Genomic DNA, 15,257 nt, shown 5'->3' with positions numbered 1-15,257 from the left:
AAATAGAGCAGGAGGGAACATTTTCCAGTTCTCTGAGGCTAGTAAGCATATTAATACCCCTTATGAAAGTAGACACAAAAATCCCTAACAAAATATTAGCAAACTAAATCCAGTAGCATAGAAAAAACATTATATCCCATGACCATGTGGAATTTTCCCAGATTGCAAGATTGGTCTAATATCTGAAAATGAATGAATATAATACCTTATATCAATAAAAAAGCCTGTATTTTTATCTCAATTGAAGCAGAAAAAATGAAATCAAACAATCAATCACAATAAAAACACCTAACAAAACCAGAAGGGAATCTCATCCTACTAACGGGTATCGACATAAAAAACTTACAGCTAATGACATTATACTTAATTTTAAAGACTAATTATTTTCCCATTAAGATCAGGAATAAAAGTAAAGCTGTCCTCTCTCACCACTTTTACTCAATATTGTACTGCAGATTCTATTCAGTACAATAGGCCAATAAAAAAATTAAAAGTGCCTTTGTTCACAAATGGCATGATCCTTTATGAAAGAAGCTACAAAAACAAAACCCCCAAACTACAGAACTAATGAAAGTATTTTATAATTTTGCAGTAATAAAATAATATTTTACATATTAATAAGGAAGAGTCTAGAACAAAAATTAAGGACACGATTCCCATTATAACAAAATAAAAATGAAAACAAAAATAAATTTAACAAAAGTAGTATAAGACGTACACTGAAAATAATAAAAATTGCTAAGAGAAACTACAGAATATGTAAATAAATGGAGATACAACCTATATTCACAGAATGGAAAATTCAATATAATGAGGAAGGAAATTCTCTCCAAATTGGTGTACTGATTCATTATATTCTCTACCAAAATTCCAGCAAGATTTTGTGTAAAAATTGACAATTTGATTATAGAATTTATATAGAAATGTAAAGAATCTATAATAGTCATAACAATTTTGAAAAACAAAGTAAAAGGACATAATACTACCTAATTTTAAAAACTTACTCTAAAAGAAAAATACTGTATGCTCTCACTTATATGTAGACTCTAAAAATGCTAAACTAATAGAAATAGAGAGTAGAAAGGTGGTCACCAGATGCTGGGGTGGGAGGAAACTGGGGAGATGTTGGTCAAAGAGTACAAACTTCTAGTTATAAGATAAATAGGTTCTAGGGACCTAATGTACACCATACCATGGTGACTACAGTTAACAATACTGTAGTACACAGTTGAAAGTTGCTAAGGGAGTAATTCTTAAATGTTATCACCACCTAAATTGTAAAAGGTAATTACTTGAGACGATAGAGGTATTAACTAGCCTTATTGTGATAATCATTTCACAATATATTATGTGTTTCAAAGAATCTTGTTGTACACCTTAAACTTACATATGTTATATGTCAATTACATCTCAACAAAGCTTTTAAGAAATACCTTAAAAGTACTGTAATCAATACAGCTGGTAAGAGTTTAAGGACAAATTAGAAAATCCAGAAATAAAACTTTGCATTCATGGTCATTTGATTCCCAAGAGAAGTGCTAAAGCAACTCAGCTGAAGAACAGCCTTTCACCAATAGTGTTTGTAAAAATGAATATCTATATGCAAAAAGTGTCCTTATATCGCACCATAAACAAGAATTAACTTAAAAAAATCATTCATATAAATTAACTTAAATGATTAAATGATTAAACTTCTAGAATAAAACACAGAAGAACAGTTTGGGTTAGGAAAAATGTTCACAGATATGACATCAAAAGCATGACCATAGAAGAAAAATTGATAAATTACTGCATTCAAATTGAAAACTTTTGTTCTTCAAAAGGTATCATTAAGAAAATGAAAGGAAAGCCAAAGGCTGGGGAAAAATATGAAAATCATTTATGTGATAATGCACCTGTATCAAGAATACAAAAAGTACTCCTACAAAATCCCTCTTGATAATTGTTAGAATAAAAAGACAGACAATCAGTACGGATAAAAAAGACTTCAACAACAACCATCAACCAAGTTTGACCTAATTGACATAAAAACAAAACCATGATACATACTCTTTTCCTATGCAAATAAAAAATTTATCAAGATAGAACATACTATGGGCCATAAAACAAATATCAATAAACTTAAAAGCATTCAAGTCACATAAAGTATGTTCTCTGACTAGAATGAACTTAAGTTAGGAGACAATAACAGAAAGTTCTGAGATATTTGCAAATATATACCAAACTTCTAAATAATCCATGACCCAAAGAAACAAGTCCAGATGGAAATTAGGACGTATTCTGAACTAAATGAAAATGGAAACACAACATATCCAAATTTAGGGGATACAGCTATAGCACGGCTAAGAAAGAAATTTATAGGAGTAAAAATTAATAGGAGAGAAAAAAGTAAGGCCTTATATCAGTGATATCCATTTCCCCCCTGAGAAACTAAAGGGCAGAGGAAGGAAACCCAAAGAACAGTAAAAGAATAGTAATCAAGTGAAACAGAAAACAGAAAAATAGAGAAGTACAATTAACCAAAATCTCATTTTCTAAGAAAATATAAATATAATTGATTAGCTCTAGACAGACTGATATGTGAGAGATGAAACCACCAATACTATGAACAACTTTATGCTGATATTTCTTGAATATACTTCAACAACTTAGATGAATCTATCATTTTTTTGTAAGACAAACTGAACAGTCTTATATCTACTAAAGAAATTTAATTTGTAGTTTAAAACATCCTTACAAAGAAAACTCTAGAACCCAATGGTTTAATTCCTATCAGAGGAAGAAATAATACCAATTTTATTCAACTGTTCCAGAAAATTAAAAAGAAGAGAATACATCACAACTCATTCTACAAAGCCAGCATCACATTGGTACCAAAAACAGTCAGAGACACTCAGTAAAATAAAAGAGTTATAGACATATATCCCCCTTAAACACAGATACAAAAATTCCTAGGGAAATTTCAGCAAATGACATCCAACAAGATAAAAAAAGAATAATAGAGAAAGGAGTGGCCAAGATGGAGGAGTAGAAAGATGCTAAACTCACCTCCTCTCACAAGCACACCAAAATCACAATAATTTTCAGAACAATCATCAATTGTTGTAAGATGTAACTTACATCACTGAAGACTGTAACTTACCAGAAAAGGTTTTGTACAACAAAAGACATAAAGAAGGAACCACAACAAGACCAGCAGGAGGGGCAGACTCGCAATATAATCAAATCCCATACCTGGGTGGGCAACCCACATACTAGAGAATAATTGTATTGTAAAGGTTCTCTCACAAGAGTGAGAGTTATGAGCCCCACAACAGGCTGTCTAGGTTGGGGGTCCAGCACTGGGCAGAGAAGCCCCAAGAGCATTTGGCTTTAAAGGCCAGGAGGGCTTGATTACAGGAGGTCCACAGGACTGGGGAAAATAAAGACTTAACTCTTAAAGGGTGCATACAAAATCTCACGTGCACTGGGTCAAAGGGCAAAAGCAGTAATTTGATAGAAGCCTGGGCCAGACCTACCTGCTGGTCTTGGAGGGTCTCCTGTGGAGGCGGGGGGCAGCTGTGGCTCACCCTGGGGACATAGACACTGGTGACAGACATATCAGGGAGTATTCATTTGAATGAATGCTTGGGGAGGCTAACATCTGGCTTCGGGCATCAGCACAAGAGCTGGCCCCATCCAATAGCCTATAGGCTCCAGTCCTGGGATGCCTCAGGCCAAAAAACTAACTGGATGGGGACACATCCCCATCCATCATCAGACAGGATTCCTAAGATTTCCTGAGCCAACATCCACCTGAAGACAGGCCTCTAGACAAGGCCCTGACCATCAGAGAGCCAAAACCCAGCTCTACCCCTCCCACTAGGAAGCCTGCACAAGCCTCTAGACCAGTCTCACCCACCAGGAGGCAGACACCAGAAACAAGAAAACTACACTCAGCTTGCAGACTGAATTTGGAAATGCAGGCCAGACATTACCCTGGGACCAACTAGGCCTTGGTCCTTGGATTACAAGACGGGAGTGCACTGCTGGGAAGCATAGGATGTAACCTACAGAGGGGCACTTCTACAAGGTCGAGACATCACTGAAGACATCAAACAGGAAATCAGAAATTACCCTGAGACAAATGAAAACAAAAACACAACAATCCAAAACTTATGGGACACAGGAAAAGCAGTTCTAAGAGGGAAGTTTACAGCCATACAAACTTACCTCAGGAAACAAGAACAATCTCAAGAGAAATGTAACCAACTTACCACACACATAAAAATACAAATAGCAATTTAGACAAAATGAGGTGACAGAGGAATATGTTTCAGATGAAGGAACAAGACAAAACTACAGAATAACAACTAAGTGATGTGGAGTCAGGCAATCTACCTGAGAAAGAGTTCAGAGTAATTATTGTAAAGATGATAAAAGGTACTGGGACGAGAATGGATGCATGGAGCGAGAAATTAGGAGTTTTTAACAAAGAATTAGAAAATATAAAGAAGAACCAAACAGAATTGAAGAATACAATAACTGAAATGAAAAACACAATAGAAGGAATCAATAGCAGACTAAATGAGGCAGAAGAATGTATCAGTGAGCTGGAAAACAGAGTAGTGAAAATCACTGCCACGGAATAGAAAAAAGAAAAAAGAATGAAATGAGCAAGTTTGAGAACTAAAGCACACTAATATTCACATTATAGGGGTCCCAGAAGGAAAAGAGAGAGAACGAACCTGAGAAAATATTTGAAGAGATAATAGCTGGAAAGTTCCCTAACCTAGGAAAGAAAACAGTCACCCAAGTCCAGGAAGTAGAGAGTCCCATACAGGATTAACCCACAGAGGAACACACCTAGACACATTGTACTCAATTAACAAAAGTTAAAGATAAAGAGAGAGTATTAAAAGCAACAAGGGAAAAGCAACAAATTAAATACAAGGGAACTACGATAAGGCTACCAGTTGATTTTCCAGCAGAAACTCTGCAGGCCAGAAGGGAGGGGCACAATATTACTTAAAGTCATAAAAGAGAAAAACCTATAACCAAGAATACTCTACCAGCAAGGCTCTTGTTCAGATCTGATGGACAAATCAAAAGCTTTACAGACATGCAAATGCTAAAAGACTAGCTTCACAACAAATGCTAAAGGAACTAGGCTGAAAAAAAAGGCCACAACTAGAAACAAGAAAAGGACAAAATTGAAAAGCTCACTGGTAAAGGGAAACATATAATAGGGGTAGGAAATCATCCATATACAAAGCTGGTAGGGAGATTAAAAGACAAAGGTAATAAAATCATTTGTATCCAAAAAAACGACGACAGTTAAGGGATACATAAAAAAATTAGATATAAAATATAAGATCAAAAACAGTTATTGTGAGGGGAGGGGAGTACAAATGCAGGGTATCTAAAATGCATTTGAAATTAAGATATCAACAACTTAAAACAAAAACATATATATAGACTGCTATACAAAAACCTCATGGTAACCACGAACCAAAACATGTAATAGATATACACACAAAAAAGAAAAAGGAATCCAAACATAACACTAAAGACAGTCATCAAGTCACAAGGGAAGAGAACAAAAAAAGAAAGGAGAAAAAAAAGACCTACAAAAACAAATCCAAAACAATTAACAAAATGGCAATAAGAACATACACATTGATAATCACCTTAAATGTAAATGGATTAAATGCTCTAACCAAGAGACACAGACTGGCTGAATAGATGCAAAAAACAGGATCCATATGTGTGCTGCCTTCAAAGAGACTCCCTTCAGATCTAGAGACACATACAGACTGAAAGTAAGGGGATGGAAAAAGTTATTCCACACAAATGGAAATCAGAAGGAAGGTGGAGTAGCAATACTCATATCAGACAAAATAGACTTTAAAATAAAGACTGTAACAAGATACGAAGAGGGACGCTACATGATGATCAAAGGATCAATCCAAGAAGAAGATATAACAATTGTAAATATATATGCATCCAACGTTGGAGCACCTAAATATATAAGGCAAATGATAACAGATGCAAAAGGAGAAACTGACTGTAACAAAATAACATTTGGGGACTTTAACACCCGACTTACACCAAAGGACAGATCATCCAGATAGAAAATCAATCAAGAAACACAGGCCTTAAATGACACCTCAGATGGACTTAATTGATATTCAGAGCACATTCCATCTGAAAGCAGCAGAATACACATTCTTTTCAAGTGTACATGGAACATACTCCAGGACAGATCACATGCTGGGTCACAAAGCAAGCTTTGGTAAATTTAAGAAAACTGAAATCAGATCAAGCATCATTTCTGACCACAACTCTATGAGGCTAGAAACCAACTTCAAGAAAAAAACTGTAAAAAACACAAACATGTGGAGGCTGAACAATATCCTACTGAACAACCAATGGTTCACTGAAGACATCAAACAGGAAATCAAAAATGACCCAGAGACAAATGAAAACAAAAACACAACAATCCAAAACTTATGGGACACAGGAAAAGCAGTTCTAAGAGGAAAGTTTATAGTGATACAAACTTACCTCAGGAAACAAGAACAATCTCAAAGAGACAACCTAAATTTACACCTAAAGCAACTAGAGGAAGAAGAACAAACAAAACCCAAGGTTAGTAAAAGGAAAGAAATCATAAAGATTAGAGTAGAAATAAATGAAATAGAAACGAAGAAAACAATAAGACAAGATCAATGAAACTAAAAGCTGGTTCTCTTAAAATATAAACAAAATTGATAAACCTTTAGCCAGACTCATCAAGAAAAAAAAGAGAGGGCCCAAATCAACAAAATTAGAAACTAAAAAGGAGAAGTGACAACTGACACCAAAAAAATACACAGAACCGTAAGAGACTACTACAAGCAACTCTATGCCAAAAAAATTGATAACCTAAAAGAAAGGGACAAATTCTTAGAAAGGTACAATCTCCTAAGCCTGAACCAGGAATAGAAAATAGGAACAGACCAATTACAAACACTGAAATGAATCTGTGATTAAAAAACTCCCATCAAACAAAAGTCCAGGACAGAAAGCTTCATATCAAATATTTAGAGAGGAGTTAACACCTATCCTTCTGAAACTATTTCAAAACATTGCAGAGAAGGAACACTTCCGAGCTCATTCTATGAGGCTACATCACCCTGATACCAAAAACAGACAAAAATATCACACACAAAAAAAATTACAGGCCAATATCACTGATGAACATAGATGCAAAAATCCTCAACAAAATACTAGTGATCTGAACCCAACAATACATTAAAAGGATCATACACCATGATCAAGTGGGATTTATCCCAGAGATGCAAGGATTTTTCAATAACCTCAAATCAATCAATGTGAGACACCACATTAACAAACTGAAGAATAAAAACTGTATGATAATCTCAATAGATGCAGAAAAGCTTTTGATAAAATTCAACATCCATTTATGATAAAAACTCTTTAGAAGGTGGGCATAGAGGCAACACACCTCTACATAATAAAGGACATATATGACAGACAGCTAACATCATACTCAATGGTGAAAAACTGAAAGCATTTCCTCAAAGTTCAAAAAGAAGACAAGAATGCCACTCTCGCCACTTTTATTCAACATAGCTTTAGAAGTCCTAGCCAAGGTAATCAGAGAAGAAAAAGAAATAGAAGTAATCCAAATTGGAAAAGAAGATGTAAAACTGTAACTGTTTGCACATGACATGATGCTATACATAGAAAATCCTAAAGATGCTACCAGAAAACTATTAGTCCTCATCGATAAATTTGGTAAAGTCCCTGGATACAAAACATATAGAAATCTGTTGCATTTCTATACCCTAACAACAAAACATCAGAAAGAGAAATTAAAGGAACAATCCCGTTTGTTATTGCTTCAAAAAGAATAAAATACCTAGGAATAAACCTACAAAAGGAGGCAAAAGACCTGTACTCTGAAAAGTATAAGACACTGGCAAAAAGAAATTGAAGACAACACAGATGGAAAGATATACCGTGTTCTTGGATTGGAAGAATATTTTTTTTAATTAAAATTTTTTTTAATTTATCTTTTAAAAATTGAAGTATAGTTTATTTACAATGTTGTGTTAGTTTCAGGTGTACACAATAATTCAGCTATACACGCAGACACACACACATACACATATATACATTTTTTTCAGATTCTTTACCCTTGTAAGTTATTACAAAATATTGAGTATAGGTTCCTGTGCTATGCAGTAGGTCCTCATTCGTTACCTACTTTATATATAGTAGTGTTTATATGTTAATCCTAACCTCCTAATTCCTCTCTCCCTCCATTCCCCTTTGGTAACCATAAGTTTGTTTTCTATGTCTGTGGGTCTATTTGTTTTATAATTAACTTCACTTGTATCTTCCATTTATCTGTCGATGGACATTTAGGCTGCTTCCATATTTTGGCTATTGTAAATAGTGCTGCTATGAACACTGGGGTGTATGTATCTCTTTAAGTTATAATTTCCTCTGAATATATGCCCAGGAGTGGGATTCCAGGATCATATGGTAACTTTATGTTTAGTTTTTTAAGGAACCTCCATGGTGTTCTCCATAGTGGCTGCACCAATTTACATTCTCACCAACAGTGTAGGACGGTTCCTTTTTCTCCACACCCTCTCCAGCATTTATTATTTGTAGACATTTTGATGATGGCCATTCTGACTGGAGTGTGGTGATACCTCACTGTAGTTTTGATTTGCATTTCTCTAATAATTATGATGTTGAACATCTTTTCTTGTGCCTGTTGCCATCTGTATGTCTTCTCTGGAAAAACGTCTATGTACGTCTTCTGCCCAGTTTTTTTATTTTTTATTTTTTTTTTGAGCTGTATGACCTGTTTGTATATTTTGGAACTTAATCCCTTGGTGGTACACTGTTTGTAAATATATTCTCCCATTCCATAAGTTGTCTTTTCATTTTGTTTATTATGTCCTTTGCTGTGCAAAAGTTTTTAATTTAATTAGGTCCCATTTAAAAAGTATTTGTTTTTATTTCCATGATTCTAGGAGACAGATCTAAAACAATCTTGCTGCAAATTATGTCAAAGAGTGTTCTGCCTATGTTTTCCTCCTGGAGTTTTATAGTAACTGGTCTCACATTTAGGTCTTTAATCCATTTGAGTTTAGCTTTGTATATGGTGTTAGAGAATATTCTAATTTCATTCTTTTACATGTAGCTATCCAGTTTATCCAGCACCACTTCCTTTTTTTTAAATGATTCACTTTTTTATATAAATTTATTTTGTTTATTCATTTGGTTATGCCAGGTCTTAGTCACAGTTCGCGGGTTCCTTAGTTGTGGCATGCATGTGGGATCTAGTTCCCTGACCAGGGATCAAACCTGGGCCCCCTGCACTGGGAGCATGGAGTCTTAACCACTGCACCACCAGGGAAGCCCCTGGCACAACTTCTTGAAGAGACTGTCTTTTCTTCATTGTATATTCTTGCATCGTTTGTTGTAGATTAATTGACTATAGGTACATGGGTTTATTTCTGGGCTTTCTATCCTGTTCCATTGATTTTTGTGCAATACCATACTGTTTGGACAACTGTAGCTTTGTAGTATAGTTTGAAATCAGGGAGCCTTATTCCTCCAGGTCCGTTTTTCTTTCTCAGAATTGCTTTGCCTATTTGGGGTCTTTTGTATTTCCTTACAAATTAAAATGTTTTTTGTTCTAGTTCTGTGAGAAATGCCATTGGTAATTTGATAATGATTGCTTTGAATCTGTAGATTGCCTTGTGTAGTAGAGTCATTTTAACAATATTGGAAGAATCAATAAAAAAAGAAAGATATAAATGAACTCACTTACAAAACAGAAATAGAGTGACCGACACAGAAAACAAAGTTTTGGTTACCAAAAGGGATGGGCAGGGAGAAGATAAATTAGGAGGATGGGATTAACATATACACATTACTGTGTATAAAATGTAACAGATAACCAGGAAGGACCTAATGTATAGCACGGGGAAGTATACTCAATATTTTGTAATAACCTACAAGGGTAAAGAATCTGAAAAAAATTGATATACATTCATATACAGTAAGTCCCCTACATACGAACCTTCAAGTTGACAACTTTCAAAGACGCGAACGTGTGTTCGCATGTCTAATCATGTAAGTTAGTTCACATGTCTGGCGTACACTGTGATGTGTGTGCATCCTCTTCAAGTGGTTGTGCTTTTGTGTACTTTACTGTACAGTAATTTATATAGTAGTAGAGTATCTTTATTTCAAGCCCAGGATGTCTGGAAGCAAATGTAAAAGCAGCAGTGATGTAGCTGGTACTGCTAAGAGGCACCAAGAATTGGAGGTCCACAGCAAAGACAAAGAGAGAGACAAGAGGAAGAACAAGTAACTGAAGAACTGAAGAGATTTACGATGCAGGAAATGGCAAGGGGATTTTCTTTAGTTGAGGAGGCACTGTTAATTTTTGAGGCACAGGAGCCGAATGTGGGACAGTACAGAAAGGTTATAGCAGCCATTCAGAATGCAATTCAGTGCTACTGTGTCATTTATGACGAGAAAAAAAGAGCTACTACCCAGACATCACTGGATTATTTTTTCAAGAGGGTAGACAGAACTGAATCCAGCAAGGAACCAGAACCTGTGCCATCAATGTCGGGCATGAGTGAAACTGCAGCTTGCCCTCCATCTCCTGTTGCTGACGATCCTTCAGCTCTACCATCTCCCACCTCCTCTCCCTCGTCCAGTCAGTAACTTTTCTTCCCTGTTCACTTGATGCCAGCCTCTGTAAGCCAGCTATTGTACTGTACTACTGTACTTTTCAAGGTACTGTATTGCAAGATGAAAAATGTTTTATTGTTTGCGTGTTTGATTTTTATGAATTATTTGCGTGAAAAGTATTATAAACCTATTGCAGTACAGTACTGTACTGAAAAACCAATTGTGTTAGCTGGGTACCTAGGCTAACTTTGTTGGACTTAACAAATTGGACTTACGAACACACTCTCGGAATGGAACTCATTTGTATGTAGGGGACTTACTGTATATATCTATATATCTATACATACATCTATATCTATCTATCTATATCTATCTCTATATATATATCTGAATCACTTTGCTGTATATCCGAAACTAACAGGACATTGTAAATCATCTACATTTCAAAAAAAATGACTTTATAGCAATAAAAAGATTTAAATGAAGAAAAATAATATATCATGATTATGTGTGTGGGTTTTATCCCAAGAATTTCAGGTTGAGTTAACGTTTAAAAAATCAACCAATTTAATTCACCACATTAACACTCTTCAAAAAGAAAAATGACATAATGATCTCAAAAGATGGAGAGAAGTATTTGACAAAATTCAATATCCATTCCTAACAAAGTGTCAGAAAACTAGGGATAGGAAACTTCCTCAACCAGATAAAGTTAATCTACAAAAAACTTACAGTTAAGTCTTAAGGATGAAAGACCTTAATTTTATTAGTGAAAGAAGCCAGACCAAGACACGAACAAAAATCAGGAGTACAAAGTGTAAATTCCATTTCTATAAAATTCTAGAAAATGTAAACAAATCAGTTAGGAAGGAGATCATTGATTGCTTAAGGATGGGGAAGGGGGAGAGTGGCAGCAAAGGAGGAATTACAAAGTGGTAGGAGAAAACTTCTGAGGATAATGGATATATTCATTATCTTGCCTGTGGTAGTTTTACAGGTAGGGGTTTGTGTGTTGTGTGTGTGTGAAAAGTCATCAAATCATGCACTTAAATGTACTGTTTATTTTATGTTAATTATACATCTATAAAGCTGTAATTTAAAAAAAAGACTGCATGGCAGGTATATGGAAATTTTTGTTTTGAAAATAAATTTGTTGATAATTCATTACATGCATGGTTTATGTAAGAAAGAGGATGTGAAATTCCATTCAAAGAATTCATATTCAAAGTAAAAGGCTTGGTTCTATTTCAAAAGAGTTTTACATTTTCAGTTAAAATAAAATGTTTTAAGGTAAGTTATCAAAGTTACAAATTTTTCCTTTTTTAAAAAAATAATCTCCCTGTTTTAATTAACTTTTAAAACTAACTGGCCAATTAAAGTCTTAAATGTGTCTAAAAACAGTGCATCTATTATCTGTGTCTATCTGCCTAAACATATCAAATCACGCCTAATTAATAGAAGGCAACAAGCGTATGTATATGATTCATTAATTCTCCATGAAATACGCTCATGTAGTATTTTAATAGGTCACACATTTCACAGAAGGACAACTTGCAATGGAGCATGACAAAAATACTTCAGAAATACTTTGACCCTATTTTCTTGTGTATAGTTGAAGGTAAAGAAGAGTGATGTTATAAAGATGCTGCATTATCTGCAGAGGTGCCCTCTACTGTACTCATTTCTCCCATCTTAACCAACACATTTTTAAAACACTGTTGGTTAATTTGATTATATAACAAGATGAGTACAAAAGGGCCACAAGCAGGGAATTTAATTTTTTCAAATATGAAGACAATCAAATCTTATTAAGGTCACATTAACTTAATGATATCTTATTAATATTACATCAGTACAAATGCAAGTACATAGGATCTCTAACAGTATATGTTCTGAATCTGGAAGAGTGTGGCAATGATGGTGGTGGTACAATTTTGACCACAGTTAACAGTACACTTATTTAGCTTTTATACCCAAAGCTGTTTTCCAGCTAACAAAACAAATAATTAGAAAGTTTATATTTTTATTGCCTAGGACTACAAAGAAGCAATAAATTATTTAAGTTAAAAATGTTCTAAATGATTTTTAAAATCCCTTACCGGTATCTATGAACAAATATACCCTTAAAAATAGAGTTCATCATATTTTCGATTTCATCCTGATTTTCTTGTAGCTGAAATGAAAAATAAATAAAAATATAAATTAAAATACTGATCATTTTATTTGTAATAAAGAGTTCCAATTGTTTTTAATTCCTGATTATTCTCATTCTGGGTAATTTTCAATCTTTTTTCTCATATATTGTGCAACAGATGTCTGAAATTAACAGTATTCTTTCATTATTTCTATAGCTTTTCTACATTGGCTTAAAACCACTTTCTGTCTCTCTCAACATGTATTACACAATGACTAAAAAGGAGTGGTGTGGTTAAGTGTGACCAGATTACTACCACAAAATATCACCTGCTTTCGGAATAGGCCTCAATTTCTTTACCTCTCCTGTCCAAACCAGGTCCCCTGCTTGGTTTTACATTTCTTGGTAACAGATCATCCTCGATTATCATATTTGCCACTGTGTAAGAAAGTTCCTATTCCACCTAAAGTATCCAAATATTACTCTGCGTCTGATTAGCAACAAACTGAGCATTGGTCAAATTCCCAATATAGGAGGAACAGCAGAAGATAGCAAGGACACTAGCCATTAGTGGTGAAATGCAGCAACAAAATAAAATACTATAGAAAAGATATAAATAAACTTCAGGCAATACTACACATCAAAGTTAAAGTTTGAGTTTACTACTCAAAAGGAACAAAAGCACTGATACAAAATCACATTCAAGATGATAGTTTTTATTTTAATTTGTTCTGCAGTGAAATATTTGCTTTTAGTGCATTTATACAAATGTGACAATAAAATTCCTTCAGACTTTCTCTTTTGCTATATACTTTGTTTTGGGTTTTACTGAAATAACTTTGGGAATACCTTTATAGTAAATCATTCAAATTACTGAAACTTACTATAAGTTCTAATTTTGCTGCATTTATTATATAAAAAATTAAATAATTTATAAGAGATACAGTTTGGTTAGCAGTTCTTACTAAAGTATAGTTCCAAAACTTACTTACAATTATTTCTAGTATAGAATGTGCTATGAGTTGTACTGTGTTCCTCAAAACTTCATATGCTGAAGTCTTAACTCCCAGAACCTCAAACCTTATTTGGAAATAGGATTGTAGCAGATGTAATTAGTTAAGATGGGTTCATACTGGAGTAAGATGGGCCCCAAATCAAATATGACTGTCTCCTTTTTATAATGGAGAAATTTAGAGACACACACACAGTGAGAAGGCCATGTGAAGATTAGAGTTATCTGCCAGTTCTAACCTATACAACTGTGAGACAATAAATTTCTGTTCTAAAGAAAAATCAGGGACTTCCCTGGTGGTGCAGTGGTTGGACTTGAACCCTGGTCTGGGAAGATCCCACATGCCACAGAGCAACTAAGCCCATGTGCCACAACTACTAAAGCCGGTGCACCTACAGCACATGCTCTGCAACAAGAAAAGCCACTGCAATGAGAAGCCCCCGCTCTCCGCAACTAGATAAAGCCCGCGTGCAGCAATGAAGACCCAATGCAGCCAAAAATAAATAGAACTTTAAAAAAATAATAATTAAAAAAAAAAGAAAAATCAGTTTGTGGTATATGCTACAGCAGTCCTAGCACTCCAATACAGCACAGACCATAATTTAATCATAAGTTTGTTGCTTCCTGCTGCCTGTTATAACCCATTATTTATTGACAGCAATATATTTATAGCATTGAGACATTATTCTTTTCTCAAGTTAAAATACAGACTAACACTGTACATCTAAAATTTCATTTCTGATTGCATGAATAAAAATGTTGCCTACTAAAAATCCAGTTTAAAATCTCTTTCAACACATTTATAAGAAAATTTCACTGTAAAATTGGAACCAATCTTATTATTAACAGAAATGTCTCATACATCTACTAATATATAGTCTTCGGCTTTCTCCTGCAATGCATCTTTGCTGGCCCCTAGTTCTGATGTTAGTATTTACTGTGCTTTCTGGGCCCACAGCTTGATAATCTTTTTGAGTTATCTAATTCCCAGACCACCTTCTTTCTAAAGTATGGTTGTTCTGTGTTTCTCTTCTGCCCTCAGACAGCACTCAGATAATCAAACACTGGCTGGAAGCAAATTCCAGTTTCATTTGAAAACTCTGAGCTCAAATAATCAAACTTAAAAAAAAACTTTTAAAAATACACACAAACCTTTTTAGAGAGAGTAAAAACACATATGATATATTTACTACACATTTACAGAACATAAGAATCACAGTTACTGTGAACCTTACCTCTTTGCGTTTTTGAAGTAGTAACTCCAACCTTTCGTTGGCTCTCTTCCCAATCATTTTATTTCTCTCAGCTTCATACTGTCTCTGTGTATTATCCTGATGAATACTGAGGTTTAAGGCAACATTCACCAGAGCAGTCATGAGCTTCATGGCTATGAAATAA

At 34.5% G+C, this 15,257-nt stretch overlaps 1 protein-coding gene across 3 annotated transcripts in view; it reads right to left on the bottom strand.

Annotated features, from left to right (window-relative positions):
• Positions 1-15,257, bottom strand: part of STAG1 (STAG1 cohesin complex component) — a 419,314-nt gene that overhangs the window by 129,368 nt on the left and 274,689 nt on the right. For all 3 annotated transcript variants that reach the window (XM_019934217.3, XM_073803799.1, XM_019934218.3), the window contains 2 exons: positions 15,095-15,246; positions 12,813-12,886 (listed from right to left, as the gene is read on the bottom strand). In XM_019934217.3, the coding sequence (XP_019789776.1) occupies positions 12,813-12,886; positions 15,095-15,246 (226 nt within the window). The remainder of the gene's footprint in view (positions 1-12,812; positions 12,887-15,094; positions 15,247-15,257) is intronic.

The sequence above is a fragment of the Tursiops truncatus genome, chromosome 4 (assembly GCF_011762595.2).
Source record: "Tursiops truncatus isolate mTurTru1 chromosome 4, mTurTru1.mat.Y, whole genome shotgun sequence".
Taxonomy (NCBI): domain Eukaryota; kingdom Metazoa; phylum Chordata; class Mammalia; order Artiodactyla; family Delphinidae; genus Tursiops; species Tursiops truncatus.
Note: the sequence above shows the minus strand (reverse complement) of the source record. Positions and strands in the feature narration are given on the sequence as shown.